The 24,038-nt window shown below is 43.2% G+C and overlaps 1 protein-coding gene across 1 annotated transcript in view; it reads right to left on the reverse strand.

Moving 5' to 3' along the window:
• The window catches only part of Cdkal1 (CDK5 regulatory subunit associated protein 1 like 1), a 554,248-nt gene that overhangs the window by 5,771 nt on the left and 524,439 nt on the right, over positions 1–24,038 (reverse strand). The window contains 1 exon segment of the mRNA XM_036189139.1: positions 21,986–22,150. Within this exon segment, the coding sequence (XP_036045032.1) occupies positions 21,986–22,150 (165 nt within the window).

Here is a 24,038-nt window from a genome sequence, read left to right on the forward strand (position 1 = left end):
AGAGCATTTTAATAATACACAATGTATATAAGGGAAATGATTATTAAGGGCAAAAAAAAGTTGAAGGTTGACACACAATTGAATAGTAGATACAACATATACTTTAGAGAAAAACTTGACTGTGGCCAATAGTACCAGAAAGGCCTAAAACGTTATTTTCCTTCCATAGGAAAAAATTCTTTTTAACTTTTATTGATTCTTTGTGGATTTCACTTTATACATCCCAAACCCACTCATCTCCCCATCCCCTGGCTTCCACCCTCTGCTCTTGCAACCTTGCCCAAAAACAAAATTTAAAAGTAAAATCAAAACAAACAAAAAATCTGGGCATGTAGTGTGGCCCAGTGAGTCACACAGTTCATTTACCCTTTAGTCCATGCATTTTTACTTCTAAGTGTTCATTGCAACAAGTCATTGGTCTGGTTCGGGACCTCTGGCTTTTGCTGCACCCTCAATACTGGGCCCTCACTGGGATTCTTGGATATCATGTTGTTGCCCTGTGTCATAGAGATCCTGTGGCTTTGGATCTGCAGGTCTAGCCTCTTCCCATGCTCTATAAGTTCACAGATGAGGTGGATGTTGGGGTGGGCTACCTCATATTCCTGGTTCTGGGCCTGGGTGGTAGCTGGGTTGGTCAGCCTGCCAGCTTAACGTCATTATCACCACCCAAGTGAGCTCTCCAGCACTTGCCCCAGCTAGCTCACCCAGTGTGGCAGACAGCAAGGAATGGGGCCAGTTCTCCTGCTCTCACTCCCTCGGGTCCAGCTCTATTGTTCTGCCCAGGCAAGGTGCAGGGCCAGCTCTTCTGTTCTCATGCCCCCCAGGCTGGCTCTCCTGTCTGTCCAAGGTAGCAAGGGGTGTAGGCAGAGGGCATATTTCTCTTACCCTTGCCATCCTATAGTGTACTGGCGGTGGCGGGGGTGTGTGTGTGTCCCTAAACCTTTTAACAATTATAAAGACATTTATTCCTAAAATTCAAATGCCTTTTTAGTATACCCAATTCAAAACTTTTTATTGTTTATTAAAACAATCAATTCTGATATTTATAATTTTTACAAATTTGAATTCTCAGAAATATCTTTCCTAAAACAAATGTGAAACAAGGCAGGGGCTGATATTTGTTCAATCAAAACAATTCACTTGATTTTCACAGACTAAAGGATACACTGAGAGTTCCTACTATGTGTCCTGCTAACTTTGATTAGAGTGCTTCTCCCTCCTTGGAACTCTCACTGCTCCCTTGATCAATTTATAAGCCTGCCTTCTTGCTGGCTATTCATGGCATCTTGACACAGGGTCTTGCCATATAGCCCAGGAAAACCTAGAAGTCAAGATTCTCCTTCAGCTTGTCAGTGCTGGGGGTTACAGGTGAGATTTACCTACTTTAATATTCCAGAGTATAGCTTATCAAATCCCATCAAAGCAACAAATCTGCTAAAAACAGAAGCAAATATACACCCCCCACCCCAATCAACCAAACATCAATAAGCTTTTAAGCCCAGAAGCCCAATGATGAGAACTCAGGCAGTGACAGGTAAAGCCATGGGTGGTAGCACCGGCTGGCTCTGATTGCTTCCATCTCCAGGAAGGATGCATGCTTTGGTAAGGGATAGAAAGCAGGGTCTTTAAGTTGAACATGATCTTGGAACAATGGTTCTAGGAGCCATGAGTGCTGATCCTGGGCTCCACTCCCAGTTCCTCCTGAGGTTCTCAGACATGTTCTCCTCTCATTGTGCATTTCCTCTCTTATAAAGTAGTGATGCTTAGAGCATTAGTATTTGTGCTTCATTGGGTTGTTATGAGAACTAAGTGAGATGGGCAGAAAGTATTCTGAGCATTTAAAACTCAACTCATCTCAATGCATTCCATAGAAGTCTGAGGTTCTAATGGGCTATGCAAATGACCTCAAAAGTTCTTGTTAAATTACAAAGTCACTATTTTATTTGCTTTCCAAATATGATTAATCTGCTCATGGTATTTTGGTTCATCACAAATAGCAGTAGGGAACATTCAGTATGAGGAATGAGAGCAGGTTTTGAATTCTGAGTCCAAGTTCAGCTAGCCATGTAATCTAAGCCTAATTACTACTTCTATGATGTAAGAATATTAACCTCTGCCTTAAAATGGTGCTAAAAGTTAGAAGACATACCAAGGACTCTGCCTGGGCTCTGGGCACATAAGAAAGGTTGCTGGTGCTGTTGTGTATAGGAATGCAGCATGGAAAAGTGAAGACTCTAATGGTACTTAGCAGCAGTACCGAGATAACAGCGTCCCTACAGACACTAACCCAAGAGAAGGAAGCAATACTCACAGTACAGTCAGCATTCACAATCAGAGATGAGCAGTAAGGCTCCCTGGTAGGCAAGATGACTTGTGGAGTGAGCCTTCGGCAAAAACGCTTAACCAAGGCCATCCCCACCCCTTGTCTTTCCTTGTTATTGTTTTCTCAGGCTTGAAGTCAAGACATGACTTGGCTTTAGAAAACCCATCAACTATCACCCGTCTGCATGTCCTAGTCTCTGTCTCTAGAACAGTACATATCAACTTAACGAGTATAAGTCTGCTTACTCCTGCCCTAGCCCATGGGTGCTCCCGAGCAGACGCCTTTACTTTCCAGTAGATGCTCAGGGTCCGGGATCAAGGAGGACGCAGTGGTAGCTGAATGGATACTGAGATTTCTGCCTGTTCCTTAGGGCCACATGCTCACATTTTATATAAACACTCTTTCCATAGAAATGGCATTTGCCTGCTGTATTTTTTATGAGAGCATCAGGTACAGGGGACAAGTTCATTGGTGAGGAAATGGCATGGTGTGAAGGTTAATCTCCATTTTCAACTAGATCTAGAATTACTTGGGAGACATAATTTGGGGCATATCTGTGAGGGTATTTCTACCTTAAATAAGAGAGGTGCTATCCCATGGACTCGGGCCTGGGCTGAATAAAATGAGGAAAAAGGAGAAAGCTAGCTAAGAACCAGCATGCATCCCTCTGCTTCCTCACAACAGATACAATTGCCTAGCAGCTTCACATCCTTGCTATCATGCCTGTCTTTCCTGCCATGACAGACCCTATTTACCTTCCAAACCATGAGCCAAGGCCACCTTCCTTCCTTAAGTTGATTAGGTCAGCTATTTTGTCACAGCCATGAGAAGTAATTTACACATGCTGTAGATTAGTTTTTTAAAATGAATTTAACAAATTACCCTAAATCAAGAATGTTAAACAATACAAAGCTATTCTTAGACTTCTAGAGCTCGAGTGTTCTAAGATTTAGCTGTAGGTAGGGATGAATTCCTTGCATAGGCACTGGGAAAGAATACAATCCTTGCCCTTTCTGGGTGGTTCAGAGGGAGCTTGCAGCCCCTGGCCTGTGGCCCTTTTCCCTAATTCAAAGCTGGTAGCCTGGAGATGGTGATTTACATCATAAGGATTATCCTGGGATCATTCAGAGTAATCTTCTCATCTCAAGATCCTTCCTTATCCATTCTGCAAAGTCCTTCTTTCTATGATAGGCAGCACATGTGTAAGCTCCAGGGACTGAGATGTGGGCCTCCTGTGTTCACCACTGCACAATCCTTCAGGCTCTTCTCCCTCTAGTATATGTGCTCAGCTCTGATAGAGCTGAACCAATTTCTCAGCATGGGAGAATACAGTCACCAGAACTGCAGTGCTCACACATGCCAGAGTGGCTTCAGGCAGCTGACAATGAGGACTGCTGGGGGAGGAGATCAGGAGACCTTTAGGGTCTAGCCCTGGCTAAGCCTTTGCCTTCCCGATAACATAAACCCAACTCTTCTTACTGTGAGGCCTCCTGGACCACCTGATCTGTCTTATTCATGGAACTTTCAGTCACTAGAGGCAGGACACTAAGGGAAGGGCTCCTGGGGCAGTCAGCTGCTGATTGCTAAACAGATACTGCATTCTACTTGCTCTTCTAGGAGCTGTATTCACAGTGCCAGCAATCACAAGAACCCTTTCCTTGGGGGTTTGGCCTCCAAAGGAAGGAGGTTGGGTCATTTGGTGATGTCTCCTGATGTCCTGCCTCTTTACCAAGAGCTTTGATAATGAGCTGTAACATGGACTTGGATGCAGAACCAGAAAGAAACAGTAGCAGCAGTATTTTTGAAAACTTGCCATGTTATAGGCCTCTCGTACTTTACACATTTTTTTTTTTTTAAAATTCTCCAAACTACCCAATGAAAGAATAGGTAGAACTTAACTCTGTTAAGTCATCATAACTCCGTATGATGAATAGGGAAGAGAGGCTAGGCTTTACCTTACTATGCACAGCACACATCAGAGATGTGTTTATAGTCAACTGTAAATAAGAAAGTGATATCAGGTACCTCCTGATTATCAAACTGACTGTTATAAACCCAGGTTTCTAGGAATAGGCTTTATGCACCCTCCCTGATGCTGTACCCTGTGAGGCAAGAGTGTCATTGTCTGTTTTTCTGCAGAAGACCATTCCAGGAGAGCCAACCTAGGTCAGGCACAGCATTTCTTGCTGCATGCCTTACAGTTCTGAGCCACATCGAGACTGTGTCTGTATAAGAAGTGTAGCTGGGTTTTCTCAGTTTATGCATGCGCACACGTACATGTGCACACACACATACACAATCAACATGCTCATATTAGAATATGCTGCAAGATACATTTTAATGAGGAACAATTGGTCTGGTTCTGCTCAAATGAAAGACAGCCCCGTAAGAGAGTCGCCACCTGCCTTCCAGCTTGTACAGCTTCTAAATGACTTCTTCAGTCCCTGACACCTGCAGGTGTTGCCAGGGCCCTGCAATTACATTCCAGTGCCAGCTCCTTCTCTTGGACTGACAGACAATGTCATTTCCCATGATTCATACCATTAAGAGATAATAGAACACAGTGACCAAGGGTACCAAACTATCTCAATTATTCTTCTAGACGTTGCCTAAACTGGAAGCATGCTACTATCATAGGAGTCTTTGATTCTCCTAACATGGAATCATGCTACTGTCACAGGAGTCCCTGATTATCTACAAGCCAAGAATGCTTCTAGTTCTTGATGTCTATGTTTAAGATGTTACATGCAGAGCTCGTCAGCTTAATAGGCATAGTGGAATATACATGACCACCAGACTGAAGTTAAGAATTAATTGGGCTTTTTCATTTGAAAATCTGTCACACAGTCACACAATGAGAATACATAATCAACTTCCCTGTATCACTTTTAGGCATGAGTAATTCAAGATCAGATACTATTGAGATGAAAATTTCCCCCTGCCCACCCCCAATGCTTAATTGCTATCAGATCATTAAAATTGCAAAGGAAAAGTTTTAAACACGAAGATAACACAAAATCTCACACTAATCTTAGTATCCTAGATTTTAAAAATCTTATTTTGATGATAGCAAAGGCTTGTGTTTACTTTACTAATAAGACTGAGCATAAATTATTAAGCTATTACTGTATGCTCAAAGAAATTTCAGATTTTATTCTGAATAATTTTGCCTTGACAGTCACCAAAGGAATTTGACCCCCCTCTTTCAGGGTGCCCACCCCTCAGCTGTGAACTGTGCCCAGTGAAACAAACCCAAGCCCAGCATCTGCCTGTCACCTCATTAGGACTCCTCGGGAGTTTGCATTTCATCTGACTCAAGAGACATGAAAACAAAAACAAAAACAAAAACAAAAACAAAACTTCCAAGCTCTGAACTTCTTTTAAAGGATTGAAGACATTTCTTATGTGTAAATTTTTCTCATGCCTCACTCAGAAGCACAGTTAACAGCTTGAAGTGCAAACTAAGAAGGATGGAGGATATATGATGCTTGATAGCTCCTGTCTCAAGATGAGTAAGACTTTCTATCAGCCTGTCTCCTAAGGGCCTGCTGAGCCCATGCACATGCCCAATGCAAGGCAGCATCCAGGAGAGAATATCGAGAGCTGAGTTTTTGCTTTGAATATAAAATTATTTTCATGTCAGAAAGTGATCTCTACTATAACTGCATTTTAATTCCTCAAATATAAACTTCAAGACCCACCTCTTGCTGTAAGCATCATTAATGCAAATTGCTCATTCATCCTTGACACACAGGCAGGCCTTCACATAAAGAAGGAATGAGGGCCACACTTTGATCTAAAGTCTATAATCAGTGCCTAGGATAGTAGCAGAAATCTGAGGCCATTTATTCTAAATTGGAATAGCATTATCACAAGTTAAGCTCCACAGGCAGGGTGGGAGACAGGAAATTTGAATCTGATCATCTAGTAAGAAGTACAATAGGTAAATTGCATTTCTCATGGAAAGAATATTTGTATCTATATCAAATGTGGTCCTATATTATTAAGGAACAGGTAGGAATCTCAGTGTCCACCAGTTAGTGCTGCCCTTTCCTTCACAGCAGGCCCTGGGTACCTACTGGAGAATACTATCTTGTGCAGCAGGGCCAGGATGCATCACTGATGAAGTCCTGTCAATATTCTCTCCAGCCGCAATCAGAGCCATCTTTCCTGCAAAGGCATGCACACAGGAGTGGTCAGCATGCTGGGAAATACAACACTTGCAGTCTTCCAATGAACCTTTAGGTAACCAATCAAACTAAAATAATTACTACCGAGAGCTTCTTTGCAACTAGGCAACCATGTTCCATTTCTATTTGGAATGAAAAAGAAGTCAAGTGTGATACTAGTGTCACTGTCCTTTGACCCTTCCATAGGCTCCAGGCGTTATTTCAATGATACTAGAACTGTGGTTTAGCATCACTTGGCTCCATGAGCTGCAGAAAGTGGTGAAAGGAGGGAACAGGTGTTAGGTTGCCTCAAGGAGTGTCACAAAAGATGAACTAATGCATGAAAATGTCTCTGATGGCTTGTGATGATGATGGTCATTCATCTTGGAAAGTGCTAGAAAATTAGTTAAGATCAGTGCCATGGTATAGACTTGCTGTAATTATACAATGATCAACCAGAAATTCACACTTCTGCCCATGTTCCTTCTCATTTCCAAAGTTTCATTATACATTGTCCCAAAAATCCTTTCATAGACAAGCCCTCTTTCTACTTTGAATGTAATTTTATGAGATTAAAAAATACTGGTTCTACCAAAAGTCACTTAAAGCAACTGGGATAAGATTAACATGAAGGTATTTCACTATTTCCATCACTTCTTGAGGGTGGGTGAAGATGGTCCCTAGTGATCCTTGCTTCCTACTATTCACAGCCCTGGGTCATACTTTCTTGTTGGCCGGACTTACTAACCCACTTTTAGTTAATCATACATGACAAACGTGATGGGTGTCACATATGAAATTCACTTTCCATCCTTCTTATGTTCTGTGCTGCCCATAGTAAACTGGCCTCATCACATCAGGAGGTTTTGAGGCATACTGCACACAGGCAATCCCTCAGATGGGTCTGCAGTCTTGGCTGCAGCCACTGGTAATGAGAGGCACCTCACTGAGCTGCACTAGATTTTTGACTCATAGAAACCTTGAGGGAAAGATTATGACAGAAAGCTGCTAAGTTATGAGTTACTTTGTTATACTGCAATGGAAAATGAACATAAAAGATGTCAAGCAGAGGTCTTGAAAACAACACAGACACATGGAGAAAAGATGTACAAATGTCTCAATTAAAAGTATTAAAAATTTTTAAAGTATGGATTTAATAGAACTGAATGGGAGGAGGAAATGTAAATAAATAAAGGAAACCAAACAGTTTAAATCCATCTCTTTCATAATTTAGGATTATGAACTAGAAACTCAATGAGGTACTATTTAACATACTCAGGTTGGCAAAAAGTATAAGCCCAGGTGTAGATGTAACCGTCTTGTTAAATAAGAAACACAGAGCCAATTGCAGAGTTAAAAGCCAAGAGGTCAGAGCAATAGCTGAGAGCTGAAAACCTTACCCTTCACTGCTGCTCTGTCTTTCCTCTCTGCAAGAGAGCTACTTCCTGTGTCCTGTCTTTTATATAGACTTTCTGTTCTGCCTTCTCATTGGTTGTAAACCCAGCCACATGACCTCCTCGTCACTGCCTGTTTGTACAGACCTCCAGGTCTTCTATGGTTGGTATTGAGATTAAAGGCGTGTGTCTCCATGCTGGCTGTATCCTTGAACACACAGAGATCCGCCTAGCTCTGCCTCCCAAGTGCTGGGATTAAAGGTGTGCACTACCACCATCCAGCTCTGCTATGGCTTGCTCTGACCTCAAGGCAACTTTATTAATATACAAATAAAATCACATTTCAGTACAAAAAAAAGTATCACCACACCTAGGTGCTGGAGAGGTGGCTCAGCAGTTAAGAGCTAGCTACCCTTTGGAAGACTCAGGCACAACCCATAGCACCCACATGGTGGCTCACAACAATCCTTAACTCCATTCCCAGGGGATTTGACACCATTGTGGCCTCTGCAGGAGTGTGATTCAGACAGACATGCAGGCAAAACACGAATGTACACAGAACAAAATAACTTTTAAAGTGCAATTCTAAGCAAAGCAAGTGTGGGTGAGACAGCAGCGGGGCCAGGACATACCAACACAGCTGCTCTACATTCACACAGGCATGTTAGGAAGCACTGAGGGGATGTCTAGTCAAGAGGAAGTTGTCAGCACAGGACCATGCAACAATTCCACTTCTGTGTATTATGCACACCGGAAGAAGCGATGTAGCTAAGTGCCAATCTCACTTCCCCAAGACTCACATGAGGTTAGTTACAAACTCTAGCAGGGTGTGGGCTTCAGATTAGGGTGGTCAAAGGGAGACATGGCCCCAGGAGTTGGTGGCCAAGGCATGCAGAGCCAGACCTGAGGTCATTTATTTTCATGGTTGAATGAAATTCTATGGTGCCACATACCACATTTTTTGTTTGTTTGTTTGTTTGTTTTTTGAGACAGGGTCTCTCTGTGTAGCTTTGTGCCTTTTCCTGGAACTCACTTGGTAGCCCAGGCTGGCCTTGAACTCACAAAGATCCGCCTGGCTCTGCCTCCCGAGTGCTGGGATTAAAGGCGTGTGCCACTACTGCCTGGCACACACCACATTTTATTTGTCCATACATCTGTGGATTGGAAGGTGGGTGGCCTGCTTCTTCTTGTGAATAAGCCCAGGATGAATAGTGGGATCTGAGTGTCTACTTTCAATTCTTTGGGGTATAGAAAAAAGAATGGAATTTTAGGGTCCTGTGAACCTATGGATGGCTCTGACAAGGAGGTCACAATCTGCTTAGACAGGATAGTGACAGGGAGATGGTCAGACAGACTGTGATACTGTAGGATAACTGTATGGGGCATGGAAAGTTGCTTCTCATAAGAATGCTTGAGAAAGACTTGTGCATAACACTACACCACAGATGCTTTCAGGCTGTTCAGAGTAAGTGACCTTGGGTAAAGAGTAACAGGAGGAAAAGTTACTCCAAGTCACAGGAAAAGTGGGGAATGTAAGAATGCCACCAGGATATTTCCTTTAGGTAACTATACTTTACAAATGCTATTTCTGCTTATCCATCTGGCTAAATAGCTGATGACCACATTCTATTCTCACTGAACACATGCTACTATGGGAAACTCTTTGAGCCATGGATGAGATATTAACATCTTGACCAGTCCCCAAATAAACCTTCAATTCCACACCATATTCATGGACTGCTTACTAGGATCCAGTATTCCCCATACCTTATCTCAATCTTTTGTTAGAAACTCTGAATCAGGCTTTATCATGCCTAATTTGTAGCAAACTATCTAGAGAGGGCAAATGCCCAGAGGATGATGGCTCCATCTGAAAGGGGGAGCCCACAATGCCAAAGTCACCGCTGGCTCCAGGCTTATGGACACAAGGACTGCTTTATTCTTTTTAAATGAATGCTTGCAAGAAGGAAGCCTGATGAGCCAGGGGCCTGTGGGAGGAAAGTGCTCCTCTTGATAAGGTCTACAATAGTTCTTTGCTGCTAGTGTTCTTTGGATTTCTCTCCCAAGAGGTGGCAAATCTGAAAGGCACTGTATCCCTGTTTTGCAGGTTGGCTTCCTATCAGATAACTGTCCTAGATAACTGACCTGATGTATGGCCTGAATATTTATGTTTCTTGGTAGTTTTACAGAATTGCATTTGGGAGATAGAGGGGAAAAGAGAAAATGTGTTTCCCTAAAGCTCTTCATTGCAAACCTAAAACACTGCAAACCATGTTAGAAAGCAAACAGTCTATTCCTTCAAACATCCTCAATTTTATTTATTTTAAAAAGTGCTGTATTATTTTATACACAATGAAAAGCCAATGCTGAGTGTGACAGGAGACACAGGCTGTGTTTTTTTACTAGGAGAAAGAAGTGGGGAGAAGCCAAAATTCATGGTGGAAAGTAAAACCCTGCTCCGAGGTACCCAATTCTTACGAGTTCCATGAAAGAAACTTAACTTTACAAGATCATTATCGGTTTCAAAGGAGCTTCTGCAATCTGCTTATCATGTCAAAGGACTTCAAGGAGCAGACTGAGAAGCTTGCCTGAGAGTTCCTGCTCAAAGAACACAGTAACATCATAAGTGACATACAGAAGTGCATTGTCTACTCCCAACATCGCTGCTTACAGAATTCATCCATTCCACCCTGCAGATCATTGATAGCCAAGCTCCTTGGATAAATATGGGCTAAGGACTAACTGGAGGTGGCTATGGTATAATGGTCTGGAGATGGAATGAATGCACCAGGCTGGATATCCTTGTTCTCAGGAGCCTACCTTCACAAAGGTCTCCAGCATTTCTTCCTAGCATGTCTGTGGCTCAGTCACCAAGTGTCTGTATGGAGCAGTCAATCTGACTCCACAGGACTCACTTAGATGGGCAGGATGTGGCTGCTGTAGTGCAGGAGGACTGAGATGTCAGAGTTAACTTGTGCTGTGGCACAGCGTAACCGATTCTCGGTAAAGACACGCTGTCTAACAGGTTTAGTGTAAATATTTAGCTTCTAAAACCCAGAGTTCCCAGTCTTCATACTGAACATTATTTCCCTCTGACTTCCCACTGCCTTTGAGTGTGAAAGACAGACAGAGCCCTGTGAATTCTGAGTCCATTTATGATCCTTTCACACAGAGAATTTCATTCTTCACCTACCCGAGTCCTTCTCGCCTTCAAAGTCCAGTCCTAATCTCACCTCTGTGAAAGCACCGAAGTGGAAGCTGAGCCTCCTCTTCACATTGATAGTCCCACTGTCAGCTCGACCCCGGCATCCAGTCCTCTAAACCTTCCTCCAGTGTTGTTGTCCCCAGGGGCAAACCCAAGACTCAGGTTCCATAATTAGAGGTAGTACTCGCACGAGGAAGATGGGAAGCAGACAGGGAGGGAATGGGAGGCAGAGCAAAGGCCACAGCCCTCTCTCCAATAACTCCAATGTACTTCTAGATAACTGCAGACTCTGCTTCTAGCTTCAGTGATTCTACAAACAACCCAGCGTCTGCCTTTCAAACTTCTTGCATTGAAGCTTCAGCTGTGCCCTGCTTCCTGCAAAGAGCTCTGGGCCTGATAGCTCTTCAAAGACCATGTTATGTTTCGATGCTGTCTAACTTAGCATTGGACATGTTCCTCATTTGATTGACATATACTCACTGTTTTAATTATTACAATAAAAAATGCCACAGACTGGGGACCATTTGAACAACAGATGATAAAGACACTGGCAGAGCTGCTTGCAAGTTCATGTATGGCACTTCCTTGCTGTGTCTTCACCTGGGATTCTAGAAGATTCAAGCTTGCTGTAATGGAGCCTCTGCCACCACAGTCTGTCTCCCAAAGCCTGCACTCCTCTCATGGTGATGGCTGTTTCCACAAAAGAATTTTTGGGAGATGTGAATCTTGAGACACACATTTCTCTTCCTAATACCCCCCAAAGGCAAGTCCACACCTCAGATCTCTGTGTCCCAAGCAGTGCTTAACACTGTGCTGAGCAGAGTTGGCACTTCAGAGCTGATGACAGAATTTTTCCCCCAATCCATTTCTGGAGGGTGGAAAATGTGCTATTAGTGATGTCAGACCCACAGGTTCAGTTGTCTCTCCAGGTTTCCCCATCATGATCTTGACCTCCCTTGCTCATAGAATCCCTCTTCCCTCTTTTCGACTGGATTCCTGGAGCTCGGCCTGGTGCTTGGCTGTGGATCTCTGCATCTGCTTCTATCAGTTATTAGTCTAGGGCATTTATTTTCATTGCCCGTATCTCTAATGTCGAGTCTAGTGCCCAGATAACACATTCAATGAAGATGGAAACAATAGCAGTTGGGAGGCATCCGCATGTTGCATGTATGAGTAATTCAGGCTCAGGTGCCTGATTCATTGCTCTTGAACTCAGCTTCCCTAGCTCAGGGCATCTGTCACTGCTTTAACTCAGCTTCATTACTCTTTCTCCCCTATTCCAGTGGGGCAAAGGATATAAGGTGTGTGTGTGTGTGTGTGTGTGTGTGTGTGTGTGTGTTGTGTGTGTGTTGTATGTGTACATGTGCATTTAACTTTACTATAGGTGCCTCTTTGTCATTGTGCACAGAAATGCTATGAACACTTTTCATGATATTCAGATGCCCTACCCCAGGCTACTATAACAACCCAAGGCATTTCAAGCCTCAATGCTAGACACATAGTAGAGGCTCACTAAATAGTAGCTGCTATTATCATTATCAAGGCACAATTGGTCCCTTGATGCATGCAACTCTCCTTTCTCTGCCCAGCTCCAACCCTCAGCAGGAGGAAAATTATCATTGCTGATTGCACAATTAGGGGTGCAAGTGAAATGAAAGCTAATTGTTCAGCATCAGCTCAGCTGATGATGCTTTGAATGGTACTCAAATTGGTACACGAAAGGTATCGTAAACATATTCAACACAGTTTCAACTGACATAATCCATACTAGTTCATCAGTGTCCAACTAAACAGCTCAGAAGGGAATGTGGATAACAGCTATGCATCCAGCCTGTGCCATTCAAATGTGTCCTAACTGGTCTGCACAAGAAACCAATGCGATGCAATATGGGAGACAACAATGCACATAATATTACATGTACTGTGGTCCTAATTGTCTATGACACCAATTTAACACTCGGGCAATAAAGAATTCAGTATTGCATGGTTTAAAGTGAAAAAAGAAAACGAACTGGAAAAATGTCTTGGGATTGCAGCCAACATCTTGGGGGTGGAAGGAGAATAGGAAGGAACACACCCTCATTTGCTCCTAACACGGTTAGCTGATCTGTTTGAAATTAGATCCACTTTCAACTTAATTATTAAGCCATTTCTTAACTTCATGAACGGAGGTTTCATGTGCTTTCAAATCTGGCCCTGAACTAATAGCCCCTTTCACTTCAGTGGTTTTGGAAATGAATGTTAGACGGGAAGGAAAGCCTTTAAACAGTGTTTTTTAAGGGTCAAAGCTCTGAAAACACAGGATAGTTTGTACATGAAATTCAGTGCATCCGATGGTCTTGCAGGCTCTTTGTTAGGTAATGAGGCAAGCATGCCTAAAATGCCTTCTTTCTTACCAAGAGTGGCCACAGGATTGGAGCTGAGCTCTCTAGCTTACACAAGTAAGCCACACATACGATAGAGCTGTGTATAGAGGTGAGAGGACACTTGCAGATATTAGTTCTCTCCATCCCTCATGTGGGTCTCTGGATCTAACTCAGGTGGTCAGGCTTGGCAGCAGGTGCCTTTACTCCCTGAGCCATCTCACAGGCCCATCTGTGGTTTGTGTTAATGTCATTCTCATAATAGTTTCTTAAGGGGACCTGCTTCCCTCTGCCATTTTGTAAGAAGTCAATGGTTAATGGATGCATTAGAAATTATAGACTAGTGTGTAATTTCTATTGTCAGCTACAGTAGATCATGCCTTAGTGTAAACCACAAGTAATGCTGCTGCTGCTAGTGTATGGCAGTGTGTGCTGTGCTAAGCCTCTTCTGTTGCGTCCTGTAAAGCAGTTGTTCCTGTGGGTCTCATAAGCAGAGACGTGGCCAGGTGAATTTCTCCAAGTTCATGCTGCTTGTCAGGGATGGAACGGGATTCAAACCCAGGTTATCAGAATCCTGTGTGCTGTGAATTGCTGCACTGTATAACAAAAGCCAAAGTAAGCAAAGAACTTCTAAAAAAGTCTACAGTCAAAATCGAAGCCAGGAAATTGCTGTCCTATGCTTATTAAATTCACACTTTCACTATGTCCATGTCCACATTATCCACCTTAATCCTCCCTGAGTGACACAATAAACATACAAGAAACACTGTGATTCAAGGAAGTGAGCTGTAGGGTACTGCAGGAATTGTCACTATAATTTGACCCAAACCTGACAGACCACAAGCCATCCTGATTTTTCACAAGTGGCCACTTCACCAGGAAAGAACTTTAAAAAAAAAAAAAAAATCATTGCAATAAACCCAACTATTTGTTAGCTTAAAATTCAGGAGGAAAAAAAAAATGTTTCTATCAGGCTGACGGAGCTCTGAGTTCTTAAGTACTGATGTGGGAACTGGTAAGACCGAGTGCTTTGTGTAGAGGACTCACACAGCCTCCAATAGCTCCGCTTCCCCATCATGCAGGGTCCAACAGCTGCTGGGCCAGTACACAAAAGGTGATTCATCACTTCCTCATCATTTTCTGCCTCACTTTCCTTCTCTTCTTGGATCCAGTGAGCTTATTCTGCTATATAAAGAAGAATTCCTGACCAAAAGTTATCAAATAAGATTCCTACAATGTAAAGAGAATGGAGCTGGATTTAAAGTACATGTCTGGCACACCTGGATGGTGTGAGATGACCTGGTTGTGGAAGAACTGGAACCTCACTGATGGCACAGCTGCCATCGACAGCAGCATAACTGCTCCTCAAAACAAAACAAAGCATCAGAAACCATGAAATCATGTGATCTAGAGCAGGGACTTAAGTAGACATTTGTGTACCACATTCCCAGGGAGCAGTTGGTGGCAGCATTCCAGTGTGCTCAGAAGACTGGGCAGAAGAAATGCAGTGGAGTATTACTCAGCATGTAATGATAAATGAAATGTTACTCAGCCTTTGTGGGGTTGACATGGCACAATATAGATGAAATCTGAGGACATCATGCAAGTCACAAAAAAGCAAAGGCAGTACAATGCCGCTTTCATCAGTCACCTCCAGTAGTCAGAGTCATGGAGACAGATCAGAAGTTGCCAGGGATTAGCAGAAGGATGGAAGAGGAATTAATGCTTAATAAGTACAAAGTTAGTTTTATAACATTAAGAAGAGTCTTGGAGCTGGGTGGTGGTGGCACACGCCTGTAATCCCAGCACTCAGGAGGCAGAGGCAGGCGGATCTTTGTGAGTTCGAGGCCAGCCTGGTCTACAAAGCAAGATCCAGGAAAGGTGCAAAGCTACAGAGAAACCCTGTCTTAAAAAACCAAAAAAAAAAAAAAAAAAAAAAAAAAAAAAAAAGAAGAGTCTCGGAAACTGGTTGTAAAACAATGTGACTATGCAAATAGTTAGAGTGGAAAATTTATTCATGTTCATTCTCCCTTTCTCCTTCCTTTCTTATATCATTTAGCCAGCCATCTATCCACCCATCCACCATCACTGAATACTAAAACTAGGGCCTCCTGCATGGTAGGCAAGTGCTCTACCACAGAGTTATACCCCCAACCTTATTTTTATTTTTTTGACATAGGGTCTTAGTAAGTTGCCCAGGCTGGCCTTGAACATACTACATAGCTCAGGCAGGCCTTGCACCGTGATTCTCTTGCCTCAACCTCCTAGGTAGCTGAGATTATAGGCCCGTGCCACCAGGCTTGGCAAAACTTCAAATCAAAAAAAAAAAATATTACCTGTATGGTGTTTTGCCTGCACATATGTCTATGGACTAGGTATGTGCCTGATATCCATGGAGAATAGGAGAGTGTGTTGGGTCTCCTGGTACTTCAGTTACCGATGGTTGTGATATGCTACATGGTACTGGGACTTGAACCTCTAGAATGGGTTTCTCTCAAGGAGCAGCCAGTGCTTTTAACCACTGAGTCATCTCTCTAGCCCCACAGATTTTATGTTGTTCTTGAAGTTGGTAAGACCTAGATGTAAAAAGTGGCTCCTGCTCCTCTACCTGGCTCTTCTCATTTCATGTCTGAGTAAGTTATTTATTAGTCTACTGACAGTAGCCTATCATGAGCATAATATGAATGCATGTAAGATACTTAGGATACCACTTGGTTCATGATAATCACTCCCTAAATGTTGGTTTGAGATTGTAGCAGAAGTTGGGAAAAACTTAGCCAATGGTAAGGAAGGGTCATTTTTTTTTAAAGATTTGATAATGGAATATGATTATGTTTTTAAAAGAATTTTTCTAGTGCTGAAGATGTAGTTTAGTGGGTTCAAGGGCCTAGCATACCAGAGACTCTGAATTTACTTCCTAGCACCACCTAAAATGAGATGCTGAAGGTACACATACTGAAATTCTAGATACTCCAGAAATGGAATCTGGGGGACCAGGACTCAGAGCTCATGATAGGCCTCAGCCAACTATCACCTGGGCTATACTAGGCTCTGTTCCAAGATGATAAAAGAAAAGTTAGACCCTAAAAAGGTCTTCCCCTTTCAGGGTTATTTACTGATCTATTTCTAGAATAAACGATAAGTGGGATTCTCTTACAAATAATTAAGGCCGCTAAGAACACAGGTGATGTGAGCTTTACTAGAAGGTGACAGCTGTTTGAGATGGGCAGTCATGGGCTACGGCATGACCTGCAGCTGCTGCTTTGCTAAATGAACGTGGTGTCCAACTGCCTTCTAAACATGTACATCTATATCCACAGATTAACGCTACTGTCAGCTTTGGTCAGAGAAGATTCATAACTGGCCAAAGTGCTGAGAATAAATGACTGTTGAGTGCTCAACCCTAAGTAGGACATCTTTATTACCCCTCCAAGGCTCAGAGAGTATTAATGAAGAGAAGGCAGGGGAAGGCTACGACTGTCTCTTGAGCATGGCATGTTGCACTGAGGAACTCACAGTGGTAGTGGTTATCTGTACAAGACTGGCCCATCAGTATTTCATTGTTTACGGGAAGAGGCTCCTGAGGTCCCACCCGCCTTTAAAGAGCATAGGGAGCAGGTAGAGTCATATTCTCAGCAGTGTGGTCACTGATAAGTTGTACTTGTCCAAATAAATAATTCCCATTTAAGTTCATGCAAGCAACCTTAACTAAATGCAAAGGGGTGTTCTACCCCATGTATGTACTGTATGATAGTAGGAAGGGAACTCTTTGGAAAGAACAGGAGGTTTGGAGGAAGAGGATAAGATAATGGGGGTACAGCATAAGCAAAGTTTTATATGTACATATCTATAATTGAGAAAGAAATAAACATTTAAAAATAGATCATGTATCTGCCAAGATAGTACACATGGAACCCTAGTTCTAGAAAAAGGAGTGCTGAGAGGTGGGGTCAGTGTAGGTTACATAGTGAATTTCATACCAGCATGGACTACACCGTGTGGCCTGATCTCAAAAACAGGACTAGACAAGACAGTTCCACATCCCTAAAAATACTTCACTGAATCACTCACTCCCAGAGTTTCTGACTTAGCAAGCTGGGGAGGGCAGGTGTGGAATCTGTGTTCTTCCACAGCTCAGGGCTAATGCTAGCATTGTGAGCATGGGGACCACAGTGAAGAACTGTCATCTTAGGATATATGTCACCATCCCTTCCTCCACCTTAAGAGCACAGTCCCCTGGTGTAGCTGTGCTATGGGAAAGACCATTCGTTTGATCCACATTAGTCTCTGAGCTCAGATGCCTTCACTTAAATTATTACATAACATTTCCCTAAGCAAACCACACTTCCTCAACTTCTTTCTTAAGTTGTGGGTGGCATTTAACTCCCATCTTCCCTAAAAATAGTCAGACTAATTGTGTCTGCTTTTCTTTCCTCCTCCTCCACACCTCTAGTAATGCTGGGAAGAGGGGGACTGACATTTCTAACTGTCTCGATGGGACACAGCTATAAGCCCAGTTTCTGGGGAAACTGAAGCAGGAGAATAGGGCAGGCTGAACTCAGCAAATGATCAAGACCCTGTCTCAAAATAAGATTTATAAAGGCGGGAATTACATAGTAGAAACTCTGTATCATATGAGGGGGCCTGGGTCCAATTCATAGTGCTTCGTAGAAGAAGAAGAAGGAGGAGGAGGAGGAGGAGGAGGAGGAGGAGGAGGAGGAGGAGGAGGAGGAGGAGAAGAAGAAGAAGAAGAAGAAGAAGAAGAAGAAGAAGAAGAAGAAGAAGAAGAAGAAGAAGGAAGAAAGAGGAGGACAAGGAGGAGGAGAAGGAGGAGGAGGAGGAGGTGGAGGTGGAGGAGGAGGAGGAACTTTGTCTCTGTCATTGTCCATGAAAATGTAATTTCTGAGAGATAGCAACTCTAGTTTACTATAGTTCCTCTTTCCATCATGCTCTGGGGAATCTAATCATTATCTAAAGTAATAATCTTGATTTTTATTATAGCTATGGAATTCCAAGTTCTTCCACATGAGTCTACTTCTGTCAAGAGACAGTTTAACTCATTGAATAGTAGAGACAGGAGTTTCTTTAGTGCCCACTCTACCTTACCATGTTGTATGTGAGACACCAGTGTTTGGGGAGCTCAGTGATATGAAGAAAGTCATTAAGTGAATTACAGATCATAGAGTCAGGCCTCCTACCCCAATGCCTAGGCTTCCCTAATCAGCTGTCCCTGTCACCAGCTCCACTGAAGGATGTCAGCAGGGCCTGACATGCAATGGAGTAAGCCCAAAGCACGGAGCTAAACATGTAAAACATGATCTGAGAGATGGCTTAGCAGTTAAGAGCACTTATTGCTTTTTCAGAAGACTTGAGTTTGGGTCCTAGCTTACAACTATCTGTAACTCCAGTTCCAGAGGATCCAATGCTCTCTTTGGGCCTCCTCAGGCACCTGCATTCACATGTACATAAACTCATGCAGGCACTCATTTGCATATTAATAATAACCCTAGAATTTTCAATTAAGGAAAGGCATTTATTATTGGAAATAATTCTAGCACAGCAACCTTCTTCAGATGCTTTAGGTTTCCTCTCCCTACACTTTCTCTCTTTTTAGGTGTAGTCTTAGCTGTGCAGCCAAGGATGCTGCTGCCTCCCCAGTGCTGAGATAACAGGTACCACACTATTCCTGGTCTGTTTAGATTTCTTTACAAAGTGTGTAGAAAGGGATATTCTAGAACGAAAGGAAAAAAAAAAAAGACTAAGCAGAAACTTAGGAAGTTCAGATAGCTACAAATTCTGATAGGATTGGATCTTCCCTGCCAAAGACAAGAACCCATTATCATGGCTAGAATAAGCAACAACAACAACAACACAGAGACATTTTTCCCGATGTCTCTTCACCTTGCTCTTTGCTACAACTATATTTGGGGAGAAGAGAAAGAACTATATGCATTTGGTAAGGAAACACACCCCAGAACTGAACTCATTCCTTTATCAACACTGTGAGGTGGAGATTTCCCTCCCACTCAACACGCAGACCCAGAGCTTTGAGCAGTTTAGACTTAGGGTGCACTGGTAAAGCCAGGTGCATACCCAGGTCCCTGTGACCAAACTCCAACCACACAGTGCGAGGGCATTCTCCGAATCAATTCTAGAACCTTCACCTGCTGTCAAAGAGCTCAAGATGCTGAAATGTGGCTACCACCTGCTTGAACAGCCTGTAACTCTCTCGCTCCTAATCACAGAACAGGTTCACTGGCAAAGCTTTTTGATTCTGGCTTGTTGGTCATGTGTTTAAAGATGGACAAATATAAAGAGTAAAAGAGGAAGTCACAAACAAAGATGCAAGAAAGAGCTGCACGATGTTTCCTAACCCTACCTCCCACCCCCGCCGAGGAGTCCTTCCTTGGAGTTTCATGCATGTAAAATTATCCATTTATTTAAGCCCTGGGAAAGCTAGGAAGCACATGACTCATCATACCCGGCCCTCTGAGCTGTCTGTGCAAAGGTGGGCTGGTGGCAACACTATTTCCTAGGCTGGAAGAAAGGAGAGGAGAGGAGACAAATGGGCCTTCTAGAATTGATGTGGGGCTGGACTTTTAGAAAGCACAGAGTGTGCAAGAACAGTAGAATGGGCTGTTGTTCATGGAGTACTAACAAGAAGGTTTAGAGCTTGAGCCCTGCAAGAGACGAGAGCTAAGCCAGGCAGGGTCTGTAAAATATTCCTGCCATTTGTTGTAAAATTCTTTCCAGTACAGCAACTGAAAATCAACCGCATAGGGCTGGAGATATAGCACAGAAATAGAGGCTTTCCCAGCATGCATGAGGCCATGAGTTCAAGCCCCAGAATGGCAAGTAAAGAAAAAAATAATCTCTTAAAGCACACTATAGGTTAGCTAACTTCCTTGAAAAGTATTCAAAGAATAAGCTGAGATAATCCAGCCGAATCTCTAGCCATTTAATTTCAATGCCAGAATACTGTTGCTTCCAGGCCATTCTCTCCAATTTCTAAATAAAATTAAAAACAAAAAACAAAACAAAACCCAAACCCCAAAACAATGAAAAGAATAACTAAAATAACTTCCAAGCCCCAAACAAACATCAGTGATTTTGTTTCTCAAGTTTTAACAAGATGGTAGCCTCAAACTGGTTACAGTGGTACACGCCTTGTAATTCTAGCACTTGGGAGGTGAAGGCAAAAGTATTAGGAGTTCAGCTACAAAGTGAGTTCAAGGCTAGTCTAGTGCACATAAGACCCTGTCTCACAGTAAAATAAAATAAAATACTGGTGAGATGGCTCAGTGGATGAAAGTACTTGATGTACAACCCTGAGGACCTGAGTTCAATTCCTGGATCTCATAGTGTAGGAGAGAACCAACTCCCCAGAGTTGCCCGCTGATGTCCACATGTGCACCTACACATACACACACACACACACACACACACACACACACACACACACACGCAGAAAGAGAGATAATAATGATGATGATAATACTACTACTAAAGTGTATACACACAAAAGAAGAAAGCTGGCATGGTTCTGACACATGCTAACCCATGTCCCTCTGCTGTGGGTCAGATACTATGCATAGGTCCCCTCCTATGCACCAGACAAGCACAGAAGAGGTGCCTGCTCTTGTTGGATTTGAGCTCAGCACCATCATACAGAGGTGGAGGACACACATGCCACTATTCCTGAAGCAAAGCCATACTTCCGTTACTTTAATTAGGATGCCTTTACTATGTATTTGAACTAAGAGCTACAGAGGTAAATGGTCTAGGAACTGCATGGGCAGATATGTATCAGTTATCTTTTTCCCATATGTTAAGTCATTGCTATATATTTTCATGGGAGGGGGTGTTTAACAATTGTGTTGAAGAAAGGACATCAAATGATGCTTAGAAATGTGATACACATTTTCATTTCACACTCCATCAGCTTTTACAACTGTAGCTCAATGAAATGTGTGAGAGAGGTTGGCAAACATCCATATTTACCAAGGTATAAAACAGCGGCCAAGTTACTTTTTTTATAGAATGAAAAAAATGTTTAATTTTCACTCCATAGGACTCAAGTATATATGCAGCTCACACTAGCAAGAGGCATCACACCATGTGTATGCCACAGCTTAGTGTCTGCTCACCTGTAGGCTTTAACTGTATTACAGCTTTGTCAGCAGGGAAACATTGGGTCCTCATCCCCTCCCCTTCAGGATCTATGATACAGAAACATGCTGGATCTGTTCACCCTTGGTGTTGAATCTCTTACCTGCAAATAATGGATTTTTGCCTTCTGTTTCTGGCCTGAAAAAGGAAGCAATTTATTCCCTTTAAGGGCAGAGAGGCAAAAGGCTACATCAGCAAACACGCAGCTACACCTCCAGATCTCCATGTGTCAGAAAGGAGCAAAGCCTGCGCACCCTTAAAAAGGGGACTGTACATGATCACAGATGCGTGGTGCAGGGTCACTGTGCTTCCCAACTGCCATTCTGTCAGCAGTGGGGAGGGAGGAAAGAACCTTAACTTACCCTTGTCAAACCCGAGACTTCGCCCTTGGCCAGCGGCTTGCTGATGGATGGCGTGTAGATTTTGGTGTCTGATACTGGCTGTCCTTTCAAAAAGTGTTTTCCTGATTCATAAATGTCTACTTCAACCATTTTCCCCATGAATTCAGGGTTCTTTGGCACCAAAACCTTAAATCAGATATTCAGAAATTAGAAGTTTTTAACATCAGCTAATGACAGAAGGCTTCTTGCTCTCCACACCACTCTCCCCACCATTAACTCCATCTATTAGCACAGTGTGGAGGTCACAGTGAAGAATGAAACAGGATATGCCACTGTCAACTAAGTCACACTGTACTCAGATGTCCTCAGAAGGTTCTGCCCTGCGACCCCATTACAGAGCTCTCTCTCCTGGATGCTCAAGGGTTTGGAGCCCTGCAGAGTGGGAAGGCTTCTCTGGGAAAAGCCAAGGGGACACAGCCCCAGTGCCTCCATCACCAGATGCCAGCTTTCCTGAAGCACACTGGCAGTAGCCTGGGAAATTCCCAAAAACCAGCCAACCACTTCTGGACTGGCCTCTGGTACTCTGCCCTTGCCTGTCCTGTACAATGAAGAAAACGGATTCAAAAATAATGAAAGCCGCATACTTCCAATACTTTCCAATTTAGTTGTCAGGAAAATGGTTTAGGAGATGCTTCAAATGAAGGCTTCATGTATGTGTGTGTGTGTGTGTGTGTGTGTGTGTGTGTGTTCATGTGTGTGTGTGTTCATGTGTGCAAAAGGTCAAGAGGAAGGACATCTCAAAGCAGTTCTTTCAGTAATACAGCACACTGGTATCTGTCTAAATGACTCCTCTGGCTAATGGCCGCCTTTCATGCCTTTTGTTGTTAGAAAAGAAATGTGGTTGTTAGTCTTACGAGCCAATCTCTGCACAGAAGCAGCCACTCTGAAGGCAACTTTTGCTGGCTCACAGGGAACTGTCAAATGGCTCTTTCTGCTAGAGATTGCTGATAGAGTGATCGAGGTCCATGTTTTTTACCTCAGCAAATACCTCCTCTTGTTGGGCCCTACAGGTGACACACATTTGTATGCATTTTGTCCCCACACCTCTGCTTTAGCACTCTAGCTACTTGCCAACCTCTTCAAGTCAGGGTCCAACATAAACAGGCCAGTGCTAAAGCAATCATCCCTCGATAATCGGATGCAATCATATTTAGAAACGCAAGTTATGACATCTTTGAAGGTTTAGTTATGGAGTCAGAAGAGGGGCGGGGGTCAGGAAAGGTCAGGGAAGAACCTGCAGCCCCCACACTGGGTATCGGTTTCTCTGAGGTCAGCTTTTATAATTCTTCATTGAAGGGCAGGGAAAAGGTCATCTGGAGGGTGGGTGACCATGGCAAACAGGCCAACTAAAAGAGCATTAGTATCAGGCTCTTTTAAATTAATTTTTATAAAGTAAGAAAACCCCTAGTCCAAACTATGTCTAGAAATTTTGGTGCTATTCAAGGGGAATATGAGCCCTCTTGATGCGCTGTCCTGACGGGAATGAAGGGCTCAGTGTTTCTAGTCTTCCCCCACCCTCCCTCGGGTTTAATCATTGGAGAAAGCCCAACTGCCTTACACTGGAGGAAGCAGCTAATGAGGTGTGTGCTTTCTTTTCTTTTTGTTTTTGTTTTTCTTTTTTTTCTTTTCTTTTTTTTTTTTTTTTTTGGTTTTTGAGACAGGGTTTCTCTGTGTAGCTTTATGCCTTTCCTGGAACTCACTTGGTAGCCCAGGCTGGCCTTGAACTCACAGAGATCCGCCTGCCTCTGCCTCCTGAGTGCTGGGATTAAAGGCGTGTGCCACCACCACCTGGCTGCTTGTGCTTTCTTTTAGAGGCAGGGGAAGGTTCCCTGCTGAGGCACGAGAAAAGTGAGGGAAGAGGCAATGAAAACACATCAGGGTCCTCCCCAGGCTGAGCAGAGGGTTGGCCTGTACAGGAGAATGGCTCTTCCTGAGAAGGTGACAGGAAGAGGTTCAGCTTAAAGGTGAGACACGCGGCTCCTTCCTCAGTGTGTCTACTCGGGCTCTGAGGTCC

The sequence above is a fragment of the Onychomys torridus genome, chromosome 5 (genome assembly GCF_903995425.1).
Source record: "Onychomys torridus chromosome 5, mOncTor1.1, whole genome shotgun sequence".
NCBI lineage: Eukaryota > Metazoa > Chordata > Mammalia > Rodentia > Cricetidae > Onychomys > Onychomys torridus.